The sequence below is a fragment of the Salmo salar genome, chromosome 25 (genome assembly GCF_965601325.2).
Source record: "Salmo salar chromosome 25, fSalSal1, whole genome shotgun sequence".
NCBI classification, from domain to species: Eukaryota; Metazoa; Chordata; class Actinopteri; order Salmoniformes; family Salmonidae; genus Salmo; species Salmo salar.
The window spans coordinates 34,933,678-34,959,245 of NC_138315.1; the positions used below are offsets into that span (position 1 = coordinate 34,933,678).

A 25,568-nucleotide genomic window follows, 5' to 3' on the forward strand; every position below is an offset into this window, starting at 1 on the left:
GCTGCCTCCCATCCACGACCTCTACACCAGGCGGTGTCAGAGGAAGGCCCTAAAAATTGTCAAAGATTCCAGCCACCCTAGTCATAGACTGTTCTCTCTGCTACCGCACGGAAAGAGGTACCGGAGCGCCAAGTCTAGGTCCAAGAGGCTTCTAAACAGCTTCTACCCCCAAGCCATAATACTCCTGAACATCTAGTCAAATGGCTACCCAGACTATTGGTCCCCCCCCTCCCCCCGTCAACACCACTGCCACTCTCTGTTGTCATCTATGCAAAGTCATTTTAATAACTCTACCTAAATGTACATACTACCTCAACTAACCGGAGATATCTCTGACTGTGCTTGGTAAAAACTATGAGTGTGTAGAAATACTGTGTATTGTCAATCTCATCTACACATTTAGATGTGTAGATGTACAGGGTAAAAGGGATCTTGAAGGAAGGCTATCACTCCATTTTGTAACGCCATGCCATAACTTGTGGACGGCGCTTAATTGGAGCAAACTTCCTCCTACAACAGGACAATGACCCAAAGCACAGTTCCAAACTATGCAATAACTATTTAGGGAAGAAGCAGTCAGCTGATATTCTGTCTATAATGGAGTGGCCAGCACAGTCACTGGATCTCAACCCTATTGAGCTGTTGTGAGAGCAGCTTGACCGTATGGTACGTAGAAGTGCCCATCAAGCCAATCCAACTTGCGGGAGGTGCTTCAGGAAGCATGGGGTGAAATCTCTTCAGATTACTTCAAATGTGCTTAGTCATCATGTCTTCTCTATTGTTAGCAAAACATGCTAAGGTTCCTCATCCTCCACAACACTATTCTCACTTATCGCTGCAATTTAAGGCCAGTTGCGGTAGAGAGAACTTCTGTTTCGGTAATGAGAATTTAATAATACAGACTATATTTTGAAATATATATAATTAACTATTAATTTAAATATTATTTACTAACTGTTGATATTTTGCTTCATGTCCTGTTTAATTGTAGGAGGACATTTTTCTGTCAGCACAAACGTCAAAAAACAAATGTCTCGACTATTTCTGCAGAGAAACTTACATTCATCAAAGGTTAGTGGTCTATTAAATTACAGATGCATCTGTTTTGTTCCAATATTACTGACCAATATAAGCCTGTTTGTTGATTTTTGTGAAAAGGTTTGGGCTAAGTTGCTGAAATAGCTGAACCCACTAATTTGAAGGGGTGTCACATACTTTTGTATATATAGTGTATTATTAGAGAGAGGGGTAGCAAGTCATACAGAATCTGGCCTATTGTGAAAAGGTTTGGGCTACATTGCAAGATGTGCATAATATGCATTATTTTACATATAGCTTAGCCTCCATAACTGTTTTACATAAACTATTAATAGGTCCTCATTATTATAAAATGGCAATCTCAAAATGTAGTATAATTACATAATTACCGTTCCCATATGACTGTAGCAATGAGAAGAGCAAAGCATGTTACGGAAGCTGTGCGGTGTGATTCTACTCATGATCCAGAGGGATCCAGAAAGTAGGTTTCCAATTGATGTCATAAAATGTCATACTATTGAGATCATGTTTTTGTCTCTTTTTTCTTATTGACACAAGGCAAGACAATAACACCCACCAAACACACAATCCCATCATTCAACTGTAGTCCTTGTCCTTTTAGGGTACAATAAGGCACACACATCAGCTCAGTGTGTTTACTATGTTTTTAACTCAGTAGTTTTGAGACATGCTGAGCATGCACAAGTATCTGGGAATGTATTGAATATCTTAGTCTTGATTAAGTGTTAGAATAGAGTCAGGGCTTTTGGCTTATTATTCTAATAACATATTCACTAAGTAGTTTCAGCCGAGACTGGACCCAGATCAGTATGTGCTTTAGCCATCTCCTCTGATTGTGGCTGCCCAACCACATTTCAGCATCAATAGGATATCATAGTTCATAAGCACAGCTAAATACTAATAATGGTCTTATCTGTGTGTTTATGTAACATCTCTGTTTATTAGAGTTCATAAACATCTATTCTACAGGTCTCTTTTGGACAGTTTTTTTTTGGCTTTTGTTTTCTCTTCGTGTACACAGGTGATTGGTGAATGCAGGACTGTGGTACAGGGGGAGGATGTGGACTTATCCTTCAGACTGATAGAGACAACACAGGAGCTTAAATAGATAACATGGCTGAAAAGTACTCAGGATGAAAAAAATATAATTTGATGCATATTTATCCAAATGGGGTTACTGACTTCATTGCACCAAATGGAGTCCAGTTTATTGGGAACTCATCAGAAAAACTTGGATCAATTCGAATAACAGCTGTCAGACTGTTGGATGAAGGCACCTTCACATGTATCTTCAATGTTATCCTCTTACATCTAGACGTTCCGCTAGCGGAACACCAATCCAATATCCAATGATAGGGCGTGGCGCGAAATACAAACTCCTCAAAAATCCGAAAACTTCCATTTTTCAAACATATGACTATTTTACACCATTTTAAAGACAAGACTCTCCTTTATCTAACCACACTGTCCGATTTCAAAAAGGCTTTACAACGAAAGCAAAACATGAGATTATGTCAGCAGAGTACCCGGCCAGAAATAATCAGACACCCATTTTTCAAGCTAGCATATAATGTCACAAAAAACAAAACCACAGCTAAATGCAGCACTAACCTTTGATGATCTTCATCAGATGACACTCCTAGGACATTATGTTATACAATACATGCATGTTTTGTTCAATCAAGTTCATATTTATATCAAAAACCAGCTTTTTACATTAGCATGTGACGTTCAGAACTAGCATTCCCACCGAACACTTCCGGTGAATTTACTAAATTACTCACGATAAACGTTCACAAAAAACAGAACAATTCTTTTAAGAATTATAGATACAGAACTCCTTTATGCAATCGCGGTGTCCGATTTTAAAATAGCTTTTCGGTGAAAGCACATTTTGCAATATTCTGAGTAGATAGCTCGCCATCACGGGCTAGCTAATTTGACACCCACCAAGTTTGGTACTCACCAAACTCAGATTTACTATAAGAAAAATTGGATTACCTTTGCTGTTCTTCGTCAGAATGCACTCCCAGGACTTCTACTTCAACAACAAATGTTGGTTTGGTTCCAAATAATCCATAGTTATATCCAAATAGCGGCGTTTTGTTCGTGCGTTCAAGACACTATCCGAAGGGTAACGAAGGGTGACACGCGGACGCGTATCGTGACAAAACATTTCTAAATATTCCATTACCGTACTTCGAAGCATGTCAAACGCTGTTTAAAATCAATTTTAATGCGATTTTTCTCGTAAAATAGCGATAATATTCCAACCGGGAGTCGTTGTTTTCGTTCAAAGACTGAAAAAGTAAAATGGACTCTTCACGTGCATGCGCGCGCCCGTCTCATTGTTCTCAGATCGACCACTTACCAAATGCGCTACTGTTTTTCAGCCAGTAACTGCAGAGTCATCATTCAACGTTCTGGCGCCTTCTGAGAGCCTATGGGAGCCTTAGAAAGTGTCACGTTACAGCAGAGATCCTTTGTTTTGTATAGAGTCGAGTAAGAAGGCCAAGAAATGGTCAGACAGGGTCCTTCCTGTACAGAATCTTCTCAGGTTTTGGCCTGCCATTTGAGTTCTGTTATACTCACAGACACCATTCAAACAGTTTTAGAAACTTTGGAGTGTTTTCTATCCAAAGCTAATAATTATATGCATATTCTAGTTTCTGGGCAGGAGTAGTAACCAGATTAAATCGGGTACGTTTTTTATCCGGCCGTGAAAATACTGCCCCCTATCCATAACAAGTTATCCCCAGTGGAGCATAACATTTTTACATTTTACATTTTAGCAGACGTCCTTATCCAGAACGACTTACAGTAGTGAATGCATACATTTCATTTCATGCATTTTTTTTGTTGTTGTACTGTCCCCCCGTGTGAATCGAACCCACAACCCTGGCGTTGCACACACCATGCTGGCGTTGCAAACACCATGCTCTACCAACTGAGCCACAGGGAAGACACTGCTACAGTAGGGAGAACACAGGGGGAGAACACAGGGGCCTGTGGCACAGTGAGATCCAACAGGAAGAGAATGACAATATTAAAAACAAAATTGCAAGGGGGAGGTGGAGTTCCAAATGAACGGGAAGATAATGGCAGTGAAATGTCATGACAAGCGCAATGTTCTTGTTCTGTCCACTGTGTTTACCTCCAAAATGTAGGACACAGGAAAACTGGACTATGTCACCGGAGGTAGGAAAATAAAGCCAGACTGTGTCTTGAAGTACAACGAGAAGATGGGAGCAGTTGACAAAGTGGACATGCAGAACAGTTTTGTTGAGGGTGCCAGAAAGTCCTTTAAATGGTACAAGAAGCAATTTTTCCAGCTAAGAGACATATTGTAGGTCTCTTCAACGGCCACATTGTTCAACGGCAGGTCACAGGACAGGTGATCTTATACCAGAAGTACAGGATAAACCACACCACACTTCTCGTTGACCGTCTACTGCCTCTGACAATCCTCTACACCTCACTGGACACCACTTTCCAAGTGATGTCCCTCAGACCACCCTGCAAGAAAAAAGCACAAGGAGGCATTGCAAGGTCTGTCTAACATCTACCCGATGACAGAAACAAAGGAAGATGACCAAGTACAGGTGTGAGTCATGTAACACAGCCTTGTGTGCAGTTCCTTGCTTATTGCAAATACCACACCCTGAAGCACTACTGTGGAAAGTAGGCTTATAACGGCTGGTACAATAAATGTAATTGTAAAATGTATTGAAATGTTTAACTTGGGGTGTTTGATGGGGGGGATTGGGGAAATGTTCCCAAACAATTGAAAATGAACGTGTCACATTCTTCTTCGTCAGATGATAAAGAAAAATCATTGTCGGACCAAAACGCAGCGGGGTTATGTGCACTCATCTTCCTTTATTTAATTGGCAAAGAAGAAAAAACCAAAATAAACACGTACACAAAACACAATGACGAATAACAGGCCAGTAAAGCATTAAGGCTATACCTAGCACAATCTCCTACAAACTACCAACACAAACACATACCTATATATAGGACTCTCTATCAGAGGCAACTAGGAAACACCTGCCTCCAATTGAGAGTCCAACACCCAATGACCTAAACAAAGAAATACTAATACTAGAATGAACATAGAAATACAAAACATATAACATAGCCCAAAACCCGGAAATAATAAATCAAACACCCTTCTAAACAACCATCCACCCCGAACCACATAAAACAGATACCCCCTGCCACGTCCTGACCAAACTACAATACAAATAACCCCTAATACTGGTCAGGACGTGACAACATGATTGTTTACCTGAAATTAAATACTTTTTTTTGACTCCTGGGCTCTATTTCTGAAATAAATCAAATCAAATTTCACCTTACAGTGAAATGCTTACTTACAAGCCCTTTACCAACAATCCAGTAAAAAAAAGTTCAGAGTAATAAATAGATAAGTAAAAAATGAAAATAACAAATAATTAAAGAGCAGCAGTAAAATATCAGTAGAGAGGCTATATACAGGGTTACGGGTACAGAGTCAATTTGCGGGGCCACAGGTTAGTCAAGGTAATTGAGGTAATATGTACACTACTGTTCAAAAGATTGAGGTCACTTAAAATAATTAAATAACATAAAATTGATCAGAAATACAGTGTAGACATTGTTAATGTTGTAAATGACTATTGTAGCTGGAAACGGCTGGTTTTTGTATGGAATATCTGCATAGGCGTACAGAGGCCCATTATCAACAACCATCACTCCTGTGTTCCAATGGCACGTTGTGTTAGCTAATGCAAGTTTATCATTTTAAAAGGCTAATTGATCATTAGAAAACCCTTTTGCAATAATGTTACCTGCAAAACAAAGAAAAAGCCATATCTCAGACTGGCTAAAAAAGAAAAGATTAAGATGGGAAAAGAACACAGACACTGGACAGTGGAAGATTGGAAAAAAGTGTTATGGACAGACAAATCTAAGTTTGAGGTGTTCGGATCACAAAGAAGAACATTCGTGAGACGCAGACCAAATGAAAAGATGCTTGAGGAGAGCTTGACGCCATCTGACAAGCATGGTGGAGGAAGCATGGGGTGAAATCTCTTCAGATTACCTCAACAAATTGACAACTAGAATGACAAAGGTCTGCAATGCTGTAATTGCTTCAAATGAGGATTCTTTGACAAAAGCAACGTTTGAAGGACACAATTATTATTTCAATTAAAAATCATTATTTATAATCTTGCCAACGTCTTGACTATATTTCCTATTCATGTTGCAACTCATTTCATGTGTTTTCATGGAAAACAAGGACATTTCTAAGTGACCCCAAACTTTTGAACGGTAGTGTATATAGTGTATCATCAGAGAGGGGGGTCCCAAGTCATACAGATTCTGGCCTGTTGCTGTTTTTAACTTTGTTTTTCTTAAAGAAAATACATAATTTTGTCCCATCATTCTTGTTTTTTTGTAATGAGGGCTAATTGTATCTTTCATAACCAGTATAAGGTGGTAGAGGCTTTCAAAGAGGAAGCACACAGCCTATGAAAAGCCCGGAGTCTGCGAGTGGGGTGGTGACTGTCTCATCCATGAAATCACCCCATTGTGCTATAGCTGCTGTGGCTTACTGAATTAGGGTTTTCCTACAGCAGGAGGACATTTTTCTGTCAGCACAAACGTCAAAAACAAATGTCTCAACTATTACAGCAGAGGAACTTCCATTCATCAAAGGTTAGTGGTCTATTAAATTTACAGAAGCATCTGTTTTGTTCCATTATTACTGACCAATGTAGGACTGGTTGTTTCTTTTTGTGAAAAGGTTTGGGCTACATTGCAAGATGTGCATAGTCTCCATCAAAGAGTGATGATTGGAGACCATTGCTTGAATACATTTTATTGCACACAACATTATTTTACATAGAGCTTAGCCTACATAACTGTCTTACATAAACAATGAATAGGTCCTCATTTTTACAAATCACCAATTTTAAAATGTTATATAATTCCATAATTACATTTCCCCTCTGACCATAGCAATGAGAACAGCAAAACATGTTACGGAAGCTGTGCTGTGTTATTCTACTCATGATCCAGAGGGATACAGAAAGTAGGTTTCCAATTGATGTTATGAAATGTAGACTACTGAGATCATGTTTTTGTCTCTTTTTTCTTACTGACACAAGGCAAGACAATAACACCCACCAAACACACAATCCCACCATTCAGCTGTAGTCCTTGTCCTTTGTTTTGAGACATGCTGAGCATGCACAAGTATCTGGGAATGTATTGAATATCTTGGTCTTGATTAAGTGTAAGAATAGAGTCAGGGCTTTTGGCTTATTATTCTAATAACATATTCACTAAGTAGTTTCAGCCGAGACTGGACCCAGATCAGTATGTGCTTTAGCCATCTCCTCTGACTATGGCTGCCCAATTTGGCTTAGGGTAAAATATTGAGCAATTGGCACATTTGTTTTTACAATAGCCACATTTCACCATCAATAGGATATCATAGTTCATAAGCACAGCTAAATAATAATAATGGTCTTATCTGTGTGTTTATGTAACATCTCTGTTTATTAGAGTTCATAAACATCTATTCTACAGGTATCTTTTGGACAGTTTTTTGGCTTATGTTTTTTCTTCAGGTACACGGGTGATTGGAGGACACAGGACTGTGGTACAGGGGGAGGATGTGGATTTATCCTGCAGACTGATAGAGACAACTGAGGATCTCGAACAGATAACATGGCAGAAAAGTACTTGGGAAGAAACACAGAACCATAATTTTATGCTGATTTATCCCAATGGGGTTACTAAGTTTATTGCAGAGAATGGATTGGTAGGTAGAGTCCAATTTATTGGGAACCCATCAGAAAACCTTGGATCTATTCGAATAACAGCTGTCAGACTGTTTGATGAAGGCACCTTCACATGTATCTTCAGTGTTTTCCCCAGTGGAGCATACACTACAGAGATACCCCTGACTGTGCTTGGTAAGAACTCTTCCTTCACTCTTTGCATCACTGTTTCTATGATTGACAGTGTGGAAAGACTGTGATAATCAATACTAGAAAGGTAAGAAGTTGTTAGTTTCATAATTCAAGTGAAGCAAGAGCAGAGCCCTCATCTACAGAACCCTCATCTCTGCGCTTAGAAAAAAAGGTGTCCAACGGGTTCTTCTTTACTATTTATATTTTTGACAACTTTTACTTTTACTTCACTACATTCCTGAAGAAAATATGATACTTTTTACTCCACACATTTTCCCTGACAACGCATAGTACTTTTATTTTAAGGGGTAGATCAGCTTTAATGTTGCAGATAGATTCTAACTTCCATCAATGTAATTGTCTGCATCACTTCCAATCCCCCATATATTCTTTGCAAATATATATATATATATATATATATATATATATATATATATATATATATATATATATATATACATACACACGTATATAAATATAAATACAGATCCCATTTTTTTTAAGTATATTTTACTTTGTTACTTTCTAATCCTATCAACCCTCCCCTAATTGGAGTAAACTAGTGAATACTATATACATTTTATAGACACAGTCAATTTCACAATTGTTCTATTTTGTTTGTTTTTACTCCTGTCCTTCCTCTACCCTCAACCTGTCCCTGTTCCGTGACAGGTGCATGATAATGGTCCATTCTAAATAAAAACTAATTTCCCACATATATTATTTAGTATATGAAAAGACGGCACTAAATTAAGAATAGTCTGATAGGTGACAATAATAGCCTATCACATGTGAATTATGTATTATCACTTAGGAATGAAGCCCATGTTGTGCAGTAAGGCAAGACACAGCTTAACTTTTTTTGCAACTTTTTCAAATCATCAGTGGTGGGAAAACTACCAACGTGTCATACTTGAATAAAAGTGTAGATACCTTAATAGAAAGTTACTCAAGTAAAAGTGAAAGTTACCAAGTAAAATACTACTTGAGTAAAAGTCTAAAAGTATTTGATTTTAAATATACTTAATTATCAAAGTAAATGTAATTGCTAAAATACACTTAAGTATCAAAAGTAAAACTTAAAATATACATCATTTCAAATTTCTTATATTAAGCAAATCAGACTGCACAATGTTATTGCTTTAAAAATGTAAGGATAGCCAATGTGTCACGTCGGTTGAAAGGAGAGGACCAAGGTGCAGCATGGTGAGCGTACATGTTATTTTTATTAGAAAAGACGCCGAACAAAACAATAAACACTACCCAACAAACCGTGAAGCTAAAGGCTATGTGCCATAAAGAAAGTCAACTTCCCACCACACAAGGAGGGAAAAGGGCTACCTAAGTATGGTTCCCAATCAGAGACAACGATAGACAACTGTCCCTGATTGAGAACCATACCCGGCCAAAACATAGAAAATAAAGAACGTAGAAAAGGGAACATAGAATGCCCACCCTAGTCACACCCTGGCCTAACCTAAATAGAGAATAAAACCCTCTCTATGGCCAGGGCGTGACACACAGGCACACTCCAACACTAAGACATTATTTATAAAAGATGCATTTGTGTTTAGTGAGTCCGCCAGAACATAGGCAGTAGGGATGATCATGTGTTCTCTTGATAAGTGAGTGAATTTCACAATTTTCCTGTTCTGTTGAACATTCAAAATGTATTGAATTGAAATTATTTTGGATAACAGAATATAGTATTAATTAAAACGCTTGTTTCCAAAGTGGTCCTCAATGGTAAAAACAATAACACACATAATGATTAAATGACAAACAAGCATGAATACATTCATTTATATTGACATCCTAAAAAGTGGCACTATCCCTAACCTTAAAATAAACTCTACAAATTTCATATTAAAACAATCTATGTAAAGGGTACAAAAACAACAGAACAAATAATGCAACAAATATTGTGGTTAAACTCAAATACACTAATTGATTAAAAAAAACATACTTTTTGAAAAAATAAATAAATAAGGTAATCTTTGCAAATGATATCATAGGCAGGACATGCAGCTAACAAAAACATGTGGAAATGCCCGCTCTACCCAAAATTACAACCAAATCATTTCAGAAATACCGCAAAAATTTAAGAGTAAAGTGGAAGGGGGAAAAAGTAAGGAACTTGTCTGTCTGCCCTGCATTAAAGACCATAATTGGTGAAAGAAATGTATGATAAATAAAAAAGTATACCAGTTTCATTTAAACCTCTTAGTGACCCCTTAACAGGCGGATCCCGTTAGCGGGATCGATTTGACAACAGCCAGTGAAAAATCAGAGCGCCAAATTCAAAACAGCAAAAATCTCATAATTAAAACTTCTCACACATACAAGTATTATACACCATTTTAAAGATAAGATTCTCCTTAATCGAACCACATTGTCCGATTTCAAAAAGGCTTTACGGCAAAAACAAAACATTAGATTATGTTAGGACACCACCTAAACAAGAAAAGCCACACAGCCATTTTCCTAGCAAGGAGAGACGTCACAAAAAAACAGAAATACAGCTAAAATTAAGCACTAACCTTTGATGATCTTCATCAGATGGCACTCATAGGACTTCATGTTACACAATACATGTATGTTTTGCTCAATAAAGTTCATATTTAAATCCAAAAACCCCATTTTACATTGGTGTGTAATGTTCAGAAATGTTTTCCCTCCAAACCTCCCGGTGAATGAGCACAATGAGCACACATATCACAGAAATACTCATCATAAACTTTGATCAATATACAAGTGTTATGCACAGAATTATAGATACACTTCTCCTAAATGCAACCGCTTTGTCAGATTTCAAAAAAGGTTCACGGCGAAAGCACATTTTGCAATAATCTGAGTACATCCCAGAAGACACCAACAACAAGCAAACAGAAACCCGCCATCTTGGAGTCAATAAAACTAAGACATTACATTATAAATATTCACTTACCTTTGATTATCTTCATTAGAATGCACTCCCAGGAATCCCAGCTCCACAATAAATGTTCAATAAAGTTTATCTTTATCTCCAAATACATCCATTTTGTTCGCGCGTTAGGTTCACTATCCAAATCCACAACGTGCGTGCTTACTTAGTCCAGACGAAAAGTCAAAAAAGTTCAACTACAGTTTGTAGAAACATGTCAAACGATGTATAGAATCAATCTTTAAGTTGTTTTTAATAACATATATCTTCAATAATATTCCAACCGGACCTATCCGTTCTCTTTAGGAATTAATATGAATTCAGCTCGCTCCCAAGTCTCTGTGCGTGACTGAACCCATGCCTTATAATGGAACACCTACTTCCTTGGGCTGTTATTCCCTTCAAATTCACCATAGAATCCTCAAACAAGGTCCTAAAGACTGTTGACATCTAGTGGAAGCTTTAGGAAGTGCAAAATGAACCCTAAGTCACTGTATACTGTAAATGGCACATGGTTTATGAACAGATATGCAAAATGACGCCGATTCAAAACTTTGAATTGTTACATTTAAATTATTATACAAAATTTTTGCAACCAAAATAATGCTATTTATATGGGGGATACAACCTTCCCAGCTCTGCAGATTTTGCTGCGAAGAGACAGAATCATTAGATCATTTGTTTTGATACTGTCCATATGTAGCTTGTTTTTGGTCACAGGTCCAGAAATGACTGAAGAATTGCAATATTTACCTGGAGCTAACTCTGCAGATAGCACTACTGGGTGATCTGAAAAGTCATAGTCAATCGATCAATAATATAATAATACTTTCAGCAAACATTGTATTTTCAATGTATAATCTGTAGAAACAATGAGAATAGAAAGGTTCAGAACCTTTGTGGAACATCACAGAACAGTTGAAATATATGGCAAATAGAAATCAAATATAGATGGTTTTAAGAGCTAGATGGGAGGCGTTGAACACAAAATAAATAATGTAAAAGATACTGTGTCCGTAATACGTACAGTGGGGGGAAAAAGTATTTGATCCCCTGCTGATTTTGTACGTTTGCCCACTGACAAAGAAATGATCAGTCTATAATTTTAATGTTAGGTTTATTTGAACAGTGAGAGACAGAATAACAACAAAAATATCCAGAAAAACGCATGTCAAAAATGTTATAAATTGATTTGCATTTTAATGAGGGAAATAAGTATTTGACCCCCTCTCAATCAGAATGATTTCTGGCTTCCAGGTGTCTTTTATACAGGTAACGAGCCGAGATTAGGAGCACACTCTTAAAGGGAGTGCTCCTAACTGCAGCTTGTTACCTGTAAAAAAGACACCTGTCCACAGAAGCAATCAATCCATCAGATTCCAAACTCTCCACCATGGCCAAGACCAAAAAGCTCTCCAAGGATGTGAGGGACAAGATTGTAGATCTACACAAGGCTGGAATGGGCTACAAGACCATCGCCAAGCAGCTTGGTGAGAAGGTGACAACATTTGGTGCGATTATTCGCAAATGGAAGAAACACAAAAGAACTGTCAATATCCCTCGGCCTGGGGCTCCATGCAAGATCTAACCTCGTGGGGTTGCAATGATCATGAGAATGGTGAGGAATCAGCCCAGAACTACACGGGAGGATCTTGTCAATGATCTCAAGGCAGCTGGGACCATAGTCACCATGGTAACACACTACGCCGTGAAGGACTGAAATCCTGCAGCGCCCGCAAGGTCCCCCTGCTGAAGAATACATATACAGGCCCGTCTGAAGTCTGCCAATGAACATCTGAATGACTCAGAGGACAACTGGTGAAAGTGTTGTGGTCAGATGAGACCAAAATGGAGCTCTTTGACGTCAACTCAACTCGCCGTGTTTGGAGGAGGAGGAATGCTGCCTATGACCCCAACAACACCATCTCCACCGTCAAACATGGAGGTGGAAACATTATGCTTTGGGGGGGACAGGACAACTTCACTGCATCAAAGGGACGATGGACGGGGCCATGTACCGTCAAATCTTGGGTGAGAACCTCCTTCCCTCAGCCAGGGCATTGAAAATGGGTCGTGGATGGGTATTCCAGCATGACAATGACCCAAAACACACGGCCAAGGCAACAAAGGAGTGGATCAAGAAGAAGCACATTAAGGTCCTGGAGTGGCCTAGCCAGTCTCCAGACCTTAATCCCATAGAAAATCTGTGGAGGGAGCTGAAGGTACGAGTTGCCAAACGTCAGCCTCGAAACCTTAATGACTTGGAGAAGATCTGCAAAGAGGAGTGGGACAAAATCCCTCCTGAGATGTGTGCAAACCTGGTGGCCAAATACAAGAAACGTCTGACCTCTGTGATTGCCAACAAGGGTTTTGCCACCAAGTACTAAGTCATGTTTTGCAGAGGGGTCAAATACTTATTTCCCTCATTAAAATGCAAATCATTTTATAACATTTTTGACATGCGTTTTTCTGGATTTTTTTGTTGTTATTATGTCTCTCTGTTCAAATAAACCTACTATTTAAATTATAGACTGATAATTTCTTTGTAAGTGGGCAAACATACAAAATCAGCAGGGGATCAAATACTTTTTTCCCCCACTGTATATAATAAGCACACATAATTTTGGGCTCCCAAGTGGCGCAGTGATCTAAGACACTGCATCTCAGTGCAAGAGGCGTCACTGCAGTACCTGATTCGAATCCAGGCTACATCACATCCGGCTGTGATTGGGAGTCCCATAGGGAGGTGCACAATTAGCCCAGCGTCGTCTGGGTTTGGCCGGGATAGGCCGTCATTGTAAATAAGAATTTGTTCTTAACTGACTTGCCTGGTTAAATAAAGGTTCAAATAAGTATAGGTTATAAGTTAAATATACTTAAGTACAGTGGTATAAAAAGTACTCAATTGTCATACTTGAGTAAAAGTACAAAGTAAAAGTAAGTGCTATACATCATATTCCTTATACTTTGCAAACCAGAAGGCACGATCTTATTATTATTTTTAATTAGGGACAGACAGGTGCACACTCAGACATAATTTACAAACACAGTAGTTGCATTTCGTGAGTCTGCCAGATCATAGGCAGTAGGGATGACAAAGTGTTATATTGATAGGTGCCATAATTCTGTCCTGCTTTAGCATTTTAAATGTAAGGAGTACCTTTAGCTGCCAGGGAAAATGTATGGAGTAAAATGTACATTATTTTCTTTAGGAAGGTAGTTGAGTAAAAGTAATAGTTGTCAAAAATAATAATAGTAAAGTACAGATACCCCCAAAAACGACTTAAGTTGTACTTAAAAGTATTATTACTTAAGCACTTTACACCACTGGTCTAGCCTATAGAAAGCTGATGGGATACTCCCTCCCCTTTTTAATAGAGGCCATCAAAACTCTGTTTTCTCATGCAACTGCATAGCCTATAGAAATGTGTTTGATTAGATTTTCAATTACCTTTGCAATAATGTCAGATGGATTAGAGGGACAGTAGTGTGCAGAGTACCAAGCAGTAAGCAAGATTGGTAGGTTACTAATGACCATCAGCAGCATCAGAGTTTGGAGAAGCCTAAACACCCATAACCATGCCCATTATTATCATATTTCCCAGCATGCATCTATTGCAGGTAGATTTGTTTGTTTCAATATCTGTGTTTTTGTATGTGAATTGATTAGTTGATTAACCTTATGCTACACGTAAAAAAATAACAATATTTTTCTAAATTTTTCCGATCTTTTAATAGTTAGACTTATTGCATCCGTTACTGAGATAATTGTTCCAGATTAAATTATTTAGGTAGATATTTTATCATACTTCCCTAACCTGGCAGTCTTTCTAAAATGCATATTGAAGGCGATTAAAAGTTCCAACTGTTGGATATCTTCATTCTGGCTGAGGAAGACACTTAACCCTAATTTGCTCCAGCTGTGCTGTACTACTATGTCTGACCCTGTAAAACAACACATTTCACTGCAATAAAACATTTTAAAATAGATTATATTATTTATAGAGGGTTCCAGGCAGAACCATTTAACGGGGGATGAAGAACCCATAGAGATCCAATTCTAATTCCTAATTCTATGGAAGAACCCTACGTAGAGGGTTCTAGGTAGAACAAAAAAGGGATCCCGTATAGGGACAAATTAAAGAACCCTATTTGGTTGTACTTAGCAACTTCCTTTGTGAGAGTGTATCCTGTTACTCAAGCTGTAACCAGGAGAGTACAGGCACCAATGGTGTTCCTAATGGTGGAACAGATGTTGGAATATACAGAATACACCACTATATACAGCATTCCTTAACAGTAGGGCTGTGAATGGGCTGTGAATGCTTTTCAGTGGAACTGCTGAAGCTGAAAAACAGATTTTGGGATGTGTGTGTGAAACTTAATTCCTCAGGTGCAAGTATCTCTCATCAGGGTGAGCTAAAACCTGTTAAAACTGGATTTGCCTAAACCTCCAATACAGTAAATGTGTCGCTACTAATGATGTATGTTGCAATTGAACAAATAGTTAACATGATATGGTTTATTTAAAGTTTGTTGGACATGTAACATGAGCATTTCATGTGATGTGAGGTCTGTTTTGGTCGTTTTTCCATGTATAGTTTGACATTTACAATGAGTGACTTGTTCATGTTTTCTGTTCTCTGTTTGTTTGGTTTCTGGTCATAGTTCCTCCAGTGGTGAATGTGACAGTTGATGTTACTCCTGTCACCGGGGAGAATGAGGTTGTCTTGGCAACCTGTGTGGCTGCTGGTGCCAAGCCACAGGCAGATGTGAAGTGGAAGACAGGTACATTGGGCAGTTTGTTGAGAACAGTGACTAACTCCACCCAGCACGCCAACGGAACCACCACAGTACTCAGCCACCTGCTCGGGGTGCCAACCAGAGCAGCCAATCAGCAGCAGGTCCAGTGTGTGGTCAACCAGTCTGCCCTGGCAACAGAAAGGAGCTACAACTACAACTTAGACATCCACTGTAAGTATATACTCCACTACTACTGCCCTACCCTATAGACAGACACTGTAAATATATTCTACTACCACTGTCCTACACTATTGGCATCCACTGTAAATGTATACTCCACTATCACTGTCATAGACCATAGACATCCACTGTATGTATAGAGTGTCACTGTCTTCACTGACTGTAGCCTAGTAGCCCCTCTAACCAGTCCATGTCTGTCTATACCAGGGGTGTCAAACGTCCGGCCCGCGGGCTGGATCAGGCCCGCAAAGGGGTTTAATCCGGCCCGCGAGATGATTTTGTAAAGTATAAAAATGAGCTGCAATTTTTCAATAAAAGAAACTGCTGTTCCAATTGCGTCCACTGGATGGCGCAATATCAATTGTGTTAAGCAAGCAAACTGTTAATACCGGAGCAGAGCAAGTAGGTCAAGCAAGTGCAGCCAGTCCGGATGAGCTACTTTGTTTTGCCCGCGATATTTATTACGGCTTCTACTTTTAACATTATGTGCTTTGGCACCCTCATTGCCCCAATATGTCTCTGTCAAAAAAGAGAAAAGTGGACGCAGAGTGCAGAGTGTTCCAAGAAAAATGGTCACTTTCAAGGACAGCAGAGAAGGTGAATGAACTGTTGGTGGGTCTGAAGAAACAGCAGTCTGTGTTTACTCACAGCCGAGACATCAGTGACGCTGCAGTGAAAGCTAGCTACCTCATTGCTAATGAAATCGCAGTGGCTTCAAAACCATTTAGTGAGGGTGAATTTGTAAAAACATGCATGATGAAGGCAGCGGAGATTGTGTGCCCTGAAAAGCGCCAGGCTTTTGCAAATATCAGCCTGACAAGAAACACAGTTGCAGACAGGATTTCCGATCTTTCAGTGGATTTGGACAGCCAGTTGAAGCAAAAAGTAAAGTCATTTATTGGGTTTTCAGTTGCAATTGATGAAAGCACGGACATTACAGATGTTGCACAACTGGCCATTTTCATCCGCGGAGTTGATGACACATTGACCGTCACCGCGGAGTTCGTGGAGTTGGTGCCGATGACAGATACAACGACAGCAGCTGATATTTTCACCGCACTCGTCGGCGCACTGGACAGGGTCGGAGTGGACTGGTCCCGCGCTGTCAGCCTGGCTACAGATGGTGCGCCCTCAATGATCGGGAAAAAAGCAGGCGTTGTGACAAAGTTCAGAGAGAAAGTGCAATCTGCAAATGGAGGACGTGATTTTTGGACTTTTCACTGTATTTTGCACCAGGAGGCTTTGTGTTGCAAGTCATTAAAGATGGATAACGTCATGAAGGTGGTCATCCAAACTGTTAATTTCATCCGATCCAGAAGCCTGAATCACCGTCAGTTTGACAGCCTTCTCAGAGAGAAAGACCACATCTATGGCCTGCCATACCACACTGAGGTAAGATGGTTAAGCCGAGGTGCTGTGCCTAGGCGTTTCTTTGATTTAAGAGAAGAAATTGAACAGTTCATGGAAGAAAAGGGCAAACCAGTGTTAGAATTTCATTCCGCAGAATGGATGCAGGACCTTGCATTTATGGTGGATGTTACAGAGCACCTGAATAACTTGAACAAACAGCTGCAAGGGCGCAACAAAGTCATCACCCAGTATTATGACAGCATACGTTCTTTCAAGTTGAAGCTGTCATTGTGGGAGACGCAACTCGCCGGTGGTGATGCAGCTCACTTCCCCTGTCTGAAAAATGTGTGCGCGACCCAACATGTGGCAGACATGAAGCGGTTCAAAGATAAAATAACGGGACTGTTACGGGAGTTTGAGCAACGCTTTCAGATTTTTGGTGAACTGGAGAAAGACTTCAACGTTTTTTGCTCGCCATTCACCGTGAATCCCTCTGATCTGCCCGTCAGCATCCAACATGAAATAATAGACTTGCAGTGTGACTCGGATATGAAGGGCAAATTTGCCACAGCTGGCTTGGACACATTTTATCAGAATCTCTTGCCAGGTTACCCCAACTTGACAGCCCTCGCTTGAAAAACTGTTGTGCATGTTTGGAACCACATATCTTTGTGAGCAAGTTTTCTCTGTAATGAGCATAAATAAAACAAAGCTGCGCTCAAGGCTCACGCACAAGCACTTGATTCGCATCCTGAAGTTGGCTGCCACTCAGGATGTGACGCCTGTTATTGATGCGCTGGTGAAAGCTAAAAGATGCCAGGTATCAGGAGTCAAATAAACTATGCAACCCCACTTAAAGTGCTGCATGAGAGACCCTGATATAGTTCTGTGATCTGTGATATACTTCTGTGAATCACTGAGGCATTGTGTGTTTGTGTGTTCTTTTTCTTTAGAATTTTCAAATAAACTTGAGGTGTTTTATGATTAATAGTGATGTTGTGCTTGTACTATTGTGGACACACTGTCCTCAGGCTCCAGTTTTATGTTGATCGTATTAAAACAAAGAAAACAATCTGAAGTTTTGGTTTTTAAGTTATATATACCATGATTTTACCGGTCAGGCCCACTTGGGAATAGATTTTCCTCCATGTGGCCCCTGAGCTAAAATTAGTTTGACACCCCTGGTCTACACACTCTTAGAAAATAAGGTTCTATCCTAGAACCAACATTTTTTTTATCTGTCCCAATAGGAGAACCCTTTGAATAACCACCTATTAGTTCCAGGTAGAACCCTTTTTGGTTCCAGGTCGAAACCTTTTGGGTTCCATGTAAAACCCTTTCAACCGAGGAAAGCCTTTGATCTAGCCCGTAACAACTGTTATTTTCTTTAGCTTAAACATAGTTCTGAGGAACAGAGTGGTATGGACCTCTACAAGGCTTTCATTGTACTGCTCCTCTACTACAAGTAATCAAACTGAAATGAAGGAAGACAAGGCTTTGCCTCATCTGAGCTTTGGGCCAGTAACTGAAAGGTTGCTAGATTGAATCCCTGAGCTGACATGGTAAAGATCTGTCGTTCTGCCCCTGAACAAGGCAGTTAACCCACTGTTCCTAGGCCATAATTGTAAGTAAGAATTTGTTCTTAACTGACTTGCCTCGTTAAACAAAAGTTCAATTAAAATAAAAAAAATATGTGGATTAAAGTTCCACTCCTGTCATTGTTATAGTTGTAATATAGCTGTCTTGGTATTGGTGTGTGAGTGTAGGTCTATTTACATTCTATACCTACAGTAACTGTAACCACCTCTCTGTTTCTCTTTCTCTGTCTCTCAAATAAAAAAAAATAACATGTTGCTTGTCACATATGCCGAATACAACTGGTGTAGACTTTACAGTGCATTGCTTGCTTAAAATCCTTTCCCAACGATGCAGAGTTAAAAAAAATAAAAATAGTAACTAACACAAGAGGACTAAAATAAAATACACAAGAATGGAGCTATATGCAAGGAGTACCAGTACCAGATCAATGTGGAGCTATATACAAGGAGTACCAGTACCAGATCAGTGTGCAGAGGTACAAGGTACAGGTAGTTGAGGTAGATATGTACATGAAGGCAGGGTAAATTGACTAGGCATCAGGATAGATAATAATAAGGTATTAGAGGTAGATATGTACATGAAGGCAGGGTAAAGTGACTAGGCATCAGGACAGATAATAATAATGTATTAGAGGTAGATATGTACATGAAGGCAGGGTAAAGTGACTAGGCATCAGGATAGATAATAATAAGGTATTTGAGGTAGATATGTACATGAAGGCAGGGTAAATTGACTAGGCATCAGGATAGATAATAATAAGGTATTTGAGGTAGATATGTACATGAAGGCAGGGTAAAGTGACTAGGCATCAGGATAGATAATAATAAAGTATTTGAGGTAGATATGTACATGAAGGCAGGGTAAAGTGACTAGGCATCATGATAGATAATAATAAGGTATTTGAGGTAGATATGTACATGAAGGCAGGGTAAATTGACTAGGCATCAGGATAGATAATAATAAAGTATTTGAGGTAGATATGTACATGAAGGCAGGGTAAAGTGACTAGGCATCAGGATAGATAATAATAAAGTATTTGAGGTAGATATGTACATGAAGGCAGGGTAAAGGGACTAGGCATCAGGATAGTAATAATAATAAGAGTAAAATAAAGAACAGAGTAGCAGCAGCAAATTATGTGTAAAAGTGTGTGTGTATGTTGGTGTGTGAGTGTCTGTCTGTATTTGTGTGTTTGTGTTGTGTCAGTATGTGTGTGTGTGTGTGTGTGTGTGTGTGTGTGTGTGTGTGTGTGTATATGGTGTGTATATATAGTCTAGTGAGTATGCGTAGGGTCAGTATGTATCAGGTCAGTGTATATATAAAGTGTACAGTCAGTGCAAGATAGAGTCAGTGCTGATAGTTTAGGTACCATAATTGATTAATTAGCAGCCTTATGGCTTGTGAGTAGAAGCTGTTTCTGAGCCTGTTGGTCCGAGAGCCGATGCTCTGGTACCGTTTACCGGACCGTAGCAGAGTGAACAGTCTATGGTTTGGGTGGCTGGACTCTTTGGCAATTTTTCGGGTCTTCCTCTGGGACCATTTGCTATAGAGATCCTGGATGGCAGGGAGCTTGGCCCCTGTGATATACTGGGCTGTCTGAACCACCCTTTGTAGCGCTTTGCGGTCAAGGGCAGGTGAATTACCATACCAAGCGATGATGCAGTCAGTCAGGATGTTCTCGATGATGCAGCTTTATAATTTTTTGAGTATCTGAGGGCCCATTCTCTTCAGGATTGTGCGGGTGAGTGTGGACCATGTTAAGTACTTACAGATGTGGACGCCAAAGAACTTAAAGGTCTCGACCCACTCCACAACAGCCCCATCGATGTGGATGGAAGTGCTCTCCCCTCTTTCTCCTATAGTCCACAAACAGCTCCTTGGTCACCACACTGCTAAGTTTTTGACTTCTTCCCTGTAGGCTGACTCTCTCTCTCTCTCTCTCTCTCTCTCTCTCTCTCTCTCTCTCTCTCTCTCTCTCTCTCTCTCTCTCTCTCTCTCTCTCATAGATCCACCTCAGTCAGTGAACATCACACTTAGTGAGGCCTCTAAAACCACAGTCTTACTATGTGTAGCAGATGGTAACCCACAACCCAACTACACCTGGAGCAGGTACTCACTCCTATGTAAACTAGTTCAATTCAGTTTAAATGTAAATGTTATCTGCACTTGTTAAGACATGATATCTAAATTAGCTTAAGGACAGTTGTTGAATTATGCTGGCAGTCAAATCATGCCTTTGTCTTTAACACACACACACACACACACACACAGTCACACACATACACTCAGCCCCTCTCCTCCTCTCTCTCTCTCCCCCTCAGAGTGGTCCAGCCATGGCCTGGGTCTTCAGTGAAAGCAGAGGGAGACATACTGCACTTCCTCAGTCTCAACTCTGAGCTGAATGGTCTCTATGTCTGTGAGACCTCCAACCCCTACGGACGAGCAACTGGCTCCATCTATGTACACATATCCTCTGGTGAGATGCACCTGAGACACACACACACACACACACACACACACACACACACACACACACACACACACACACACACACACACACACACACACACACACACACACACACACACACACACACACACACACACACACACACAAGTTGCTTATAATTGATTGATTGCCTGATTTATTGAATACTTTATTGTCCCATAGGGAAATTTGTCTGATAACAATACAGGTATTCCTGGTATACACATAAAACACATGAGGTTGAGAAATGTGATGTAGCATGGATAAGAAAGTTGAGCAAGATGCTCACTTCTCTTTCACTGCATGTGTTAATATCAGACTTATGGCCTCATTACCCTTTCTATTGGAAGTTACTGTATAACCACTAATTAAGATGGTCATGATACACACTTACCTCTTACTGCATATGTACATGTCGTTTAGCTTACAGTCGTGGCCAAAAGTTTTGAGAATGACACAAATATTAATTTCCACAAAGTTTGCTACTTCAGTGTCTTTAGATATTTTTGTCAGATGTTACTATGGAATACTGAAGTATAATTACAAGCATTTAATAAGTGTCAAATGCTTTTATTGATAATTACATGAAGTTGATGCAATATTTGCAGTGTTGACCCTTCTTTTTCAAGACCTCTGCAATCCGCCCTGACATGCTGTCAATTAACTTCTGAGCCACATCCTGACCGATGGCAGCCCATTCTTGCATAAGCAATGCTTGGAGTTTGTCAGAATTTTTGGGGTTTTGTTTGTCCATCTGCCTCTTGAGGATTGACCACAAGTTCTCAATGGGATTAAGGTCTGGGGAGTTTCCTGGCCATGGACCCAAAATATCGATGTTTTGGTCCCCGAGCCACTTAGTTATCACTTTTGCCTTATGGGAAGGAGCTCCATCATGCTGGAAAAGGCATTGTTTGTCACCAAACTGTTCCTGGATGGTTGGGAGAAGTTGCTCTCGGAGGATATGTTGGTACCATTCTTTATTCATGGCTGTGTTCTTAGGCAAAATTGTGAGGGAGCCCACTCCCTTGGCTGAGAAGCAACCCCACACATGAATGGTCTCAGAATGCTTTACTGTTGGCATGACACAGGACTGATGGTAGCGCTCACCTTGTCTTCTCCGGACAAGCATTTTTCCGGATGTCCCAAACAATCAGGAAGGGGATTCATCAGAGAAAATTACTTTACCCCAGTCCTCAGCAGTCCAATCCCAGTACCTTTTGCAGAAAATCAGTCTGTCCCTGATGTTTTTCCTGGAGAGAAGTGGCTTCTTTGCTGCTCTTCTTGACACCAGGCCATCCTCCAAAAGTATTTGCCTCACTGAGCGTGCAGATGTGCTCACACCTGCCTGCTGCCATTCCTGAGCAAGCTCTGTACTGCTGGTGCCCCAATCCCGCAGCTGAATCATCTTTAGGAGACAGTCCTGGCCCTTGCTGGACTTTCTTGGGCACCCTGAAGCCTTCTTCACAACGTTTGAACCACTCTCCTTGAAGTTCTTAATGATCCGATAAATGGTTGATTTAGGTGCAATCTTACTGGCAGCAATATCCTTGCCTGTGAAGCCCTTTTTGTGCAAAGCAATGATGAGGGCACGTGTTTCCTTGCAGGCAACCATGATTGACAGAAGAATAACCATGATTCCAAGCACCACCCTCCTTTTGAAGCTTCCAGTCTGTTATTCAAACTCAATCAGCATGACAGAGTGATCTCCTGTGTTAACGAGATAATCACTGACATGATGTCAGCTGGTCCTTTTGTGGCAGGGCTGAAATGCAGTGTTTTTTTGGGGGATTCAGTTCATTTGCATGGCAAAGAGGGACTTCACTATTAATTGCAATTCATCTGATCACTCTTCATAACATTCTGGAGTATATGCAAATTGCCATCATACTAACTGAGGCAGCATACTGTGTGAAAATTAATATTTGTGTCATTCTCAAACTTTTTGCCACGACTGTAGTATTATCTCTTCGCTTTCTGCAGGAAATTGTTTGCATCAGAGCCATTATGTTTGCTAGGGCAACAAGATTACATGTCATTGTAATTGAAGACTGTTTCTTATATTCATTGTATCTCTCTCTTCACAGAGACCTCTGCTGTCTGTTGGGTTCTATTCATTGTCATTCTCTGTCTGATTGTTGCTGCGGCTGCACTCATATGGTACCGGTGCAAATACGGACAGTTTCCTTGGTAATATCAACTACTGTAATGTTATGAACAGAATTTTCCATTATGAAAAAAAAATCATTTTCATTTGATGATCATATATTTATTTGGATCAAATTCAGATCATATTTTTTTTTTCACGATATTCCAGGAGTCCAATCATAGCCAATCACCAGTTCCAGGCACCACATCAGGTATGTGACCATGTTAAAATCCACCATTGTTGTGTGATTAACTTATCTCATCAGCCACTTTTTGCTATGTAATAATGCTGTTATAATGTCTGATGACAAGGTTGAGGAAGATGAACCTGAGACGTCTGGGTTCTAACACTCCAAACCAGGAAGGCGAATAAGGGAGAAGGAACGTGATGTAAGGAACACACATTATTTTTATTATTGTTTTGTATTTTTAATATTATTTATATCTTGTTTGAGGTATTGTCTATTCATGAGGTATGATTATTTTGCTATTTTAAAGAAATCACCGGACAGGCTGAGAACAGGTGCCAGAAGAATCGCAGACATGCACTATGTGGGGGAAGAATTCCAGTCTGCACATTCTCCAACGCTACAGCCATTTGCAAAGAACAGGCACATTCTCCAACTTAAAAAAAAAACATTTATTTAACCTGTATTTAACTAGGCAAGTCACATAAAAACAAATTCTTATTTACAATGACGGCCTACACCGGCCAAACTTGGACAACACTGGGCCAATTCTGCGACGCCCTATGGGACTCCCAATCACAGCCAGTTGTGATACTGTCTGGATTCAAACCAGGTTGTCTGTAGTGATCTCTCTAGCACTGAGAGACCACTGTGCCACTTGGGAGCCTAATGAACAGGGACCCTATGCAGTATTCTCTTTGACATTAGAAACCTCAGCTAGGCCTCTCCTCCATCACAGCTTTAAACAGCTATAAACAGTTGGTCCTCGTTTCAGTTTGTTGTTCCCCTCTCATGGACTCCGCCTTGCCGTGGTGGAGGGGCATTGTTGCTTCAGCGGGAACAACAACTCTCCTGTATGTATGTATATATGAATGGTGCATGTTGAAGCCAACTAATGGGAGGCCAGGTATAATCTAAATAACATGTACAAATGGAGAATATTGTCAGTAATGACTAGCCAAACCCTGGCTGATGGTGGTACTTGCAGCTGCTCTAAAATGAATTCCTTCATAGTATGCAGCCATATGTAGTCTTGGTACAGGGAGCAGTTATATGAGGAGCCATGAAACCTAACTAGGCAAGTCAGTTAAGAACAAATTCTTATTTTCAATGACAGCCTAGGAACAGTGGGTTAACTGCCTTATTCAGGGGCAAAACAACAGATTTTTATCTTGTCAGCTTTACAGCGAAAGCAAAACATTAGATTATGTTAGGAGAGTACATAGACAAAAATAATCACACAGCCATTTTCCAAGCATAGACATGTGTCAATAAAACCCAAAACACAGCTACATGAAGCAATAAGCTTTGACAATCTTCATCAGATGACATTCCTAGGACATTATGTTACACAATACATGTATGTTTTGTTCGATAAAGTTCATATTTATATCCAAAAACAGCATTTTACATTCCGGTGAATGTGCACATCAATTTACAAAAATACTCATCATAAACGTTGACAAAATACATAACAATTATTTTAAGAATTATAGATAGACTACCCCTGGATGCAACCGCTGTGTCAGATTTTAAAATAGCTTTATGGAGAAAGCACATTTTTCAATATTCTGAGTACATAGCTCAGCCATCACGGTGAGCTATTCAGACACCCGCCAAGTTCGGGGCAACCTAAACTCAGAATTAGTATTAGAAATATTCTCTTACCTTTGCTGATCTTCGTCAGAATGCACTCCCAGGACTGCTACTTCCACAAGAAATGTTGTTTTTGTTCGAAATAGTCCATATTTATGTACAAATACCGTTTTGTTCGTGCGTACAGATCACTTATCCAAAGGCATAATGCGTGAGCTCGGAACAAGAGACGAAAAGTCAAAATGTTCCATTACCGTACTTAGAAGCATGTCA

The 25,568-nt window shown here is 39.8% G+C and overlaps 1 protein-coding gene across 3 annotated transcripts in view; it reads left to right on the forward strand.

The window, feature by feature from the left end:
* The window catches only part of LOC106592868 (nectin-3), a 149,214-nt gene extending 124,044 nt beyond the window's left edge, over window positions 1-25,170 (forward strand). Inside the window, exons 1-9 of one of the 3 annotated variants that reach the window (XM_082969121.1) lie at window positions 6,596-6,762; window positions 7,680-8,027; window positions 15,616-15,921; window positions 20,886-20,988; window positions 21,201-21,355; window positions 23,451-23,553; window positions 23,681-23,723; window positions 23,824-23,901; window positions 24,010-24,988. In XM_082969121.1, the coding sequence (XP_082825247.1) occupies window positions 7,823-8,027; window positions 15,616-15,921; window positions 20,886-20,988; window positions 21,201-21,355; window positions 23,451-23,553; window positions 23,681-23,723; window positions 23,824-23,859 (951 nt within the window). In that variant the 5' untranslated portion in view covers window positions 6,596-6,762; window positions 7,680-7,822 and the 3' untranslated portion in view covers window positions 23,860-23,901; window positions 24,010-24,988. Of the gene's footprint in view, window positions 1-6,595; window positions 6,763-7,042; window positions 7,139-7,679; window positions 8,028-15,615; window positions 15,922-20,885; window positions 20,989-21,200; window positions 21,356-23,450; window positions 23,554-23,680; window positions 23,724-23,823; window positions 23,902-24,009 lie in introns of those variants that run through there. The other 2 variants (XM_082969119.1, XM_082969120.1) reach the window with 2 other exon arrangements.
* Window positions 25,171-25,568: the final 398 nt, after the last annotated feature.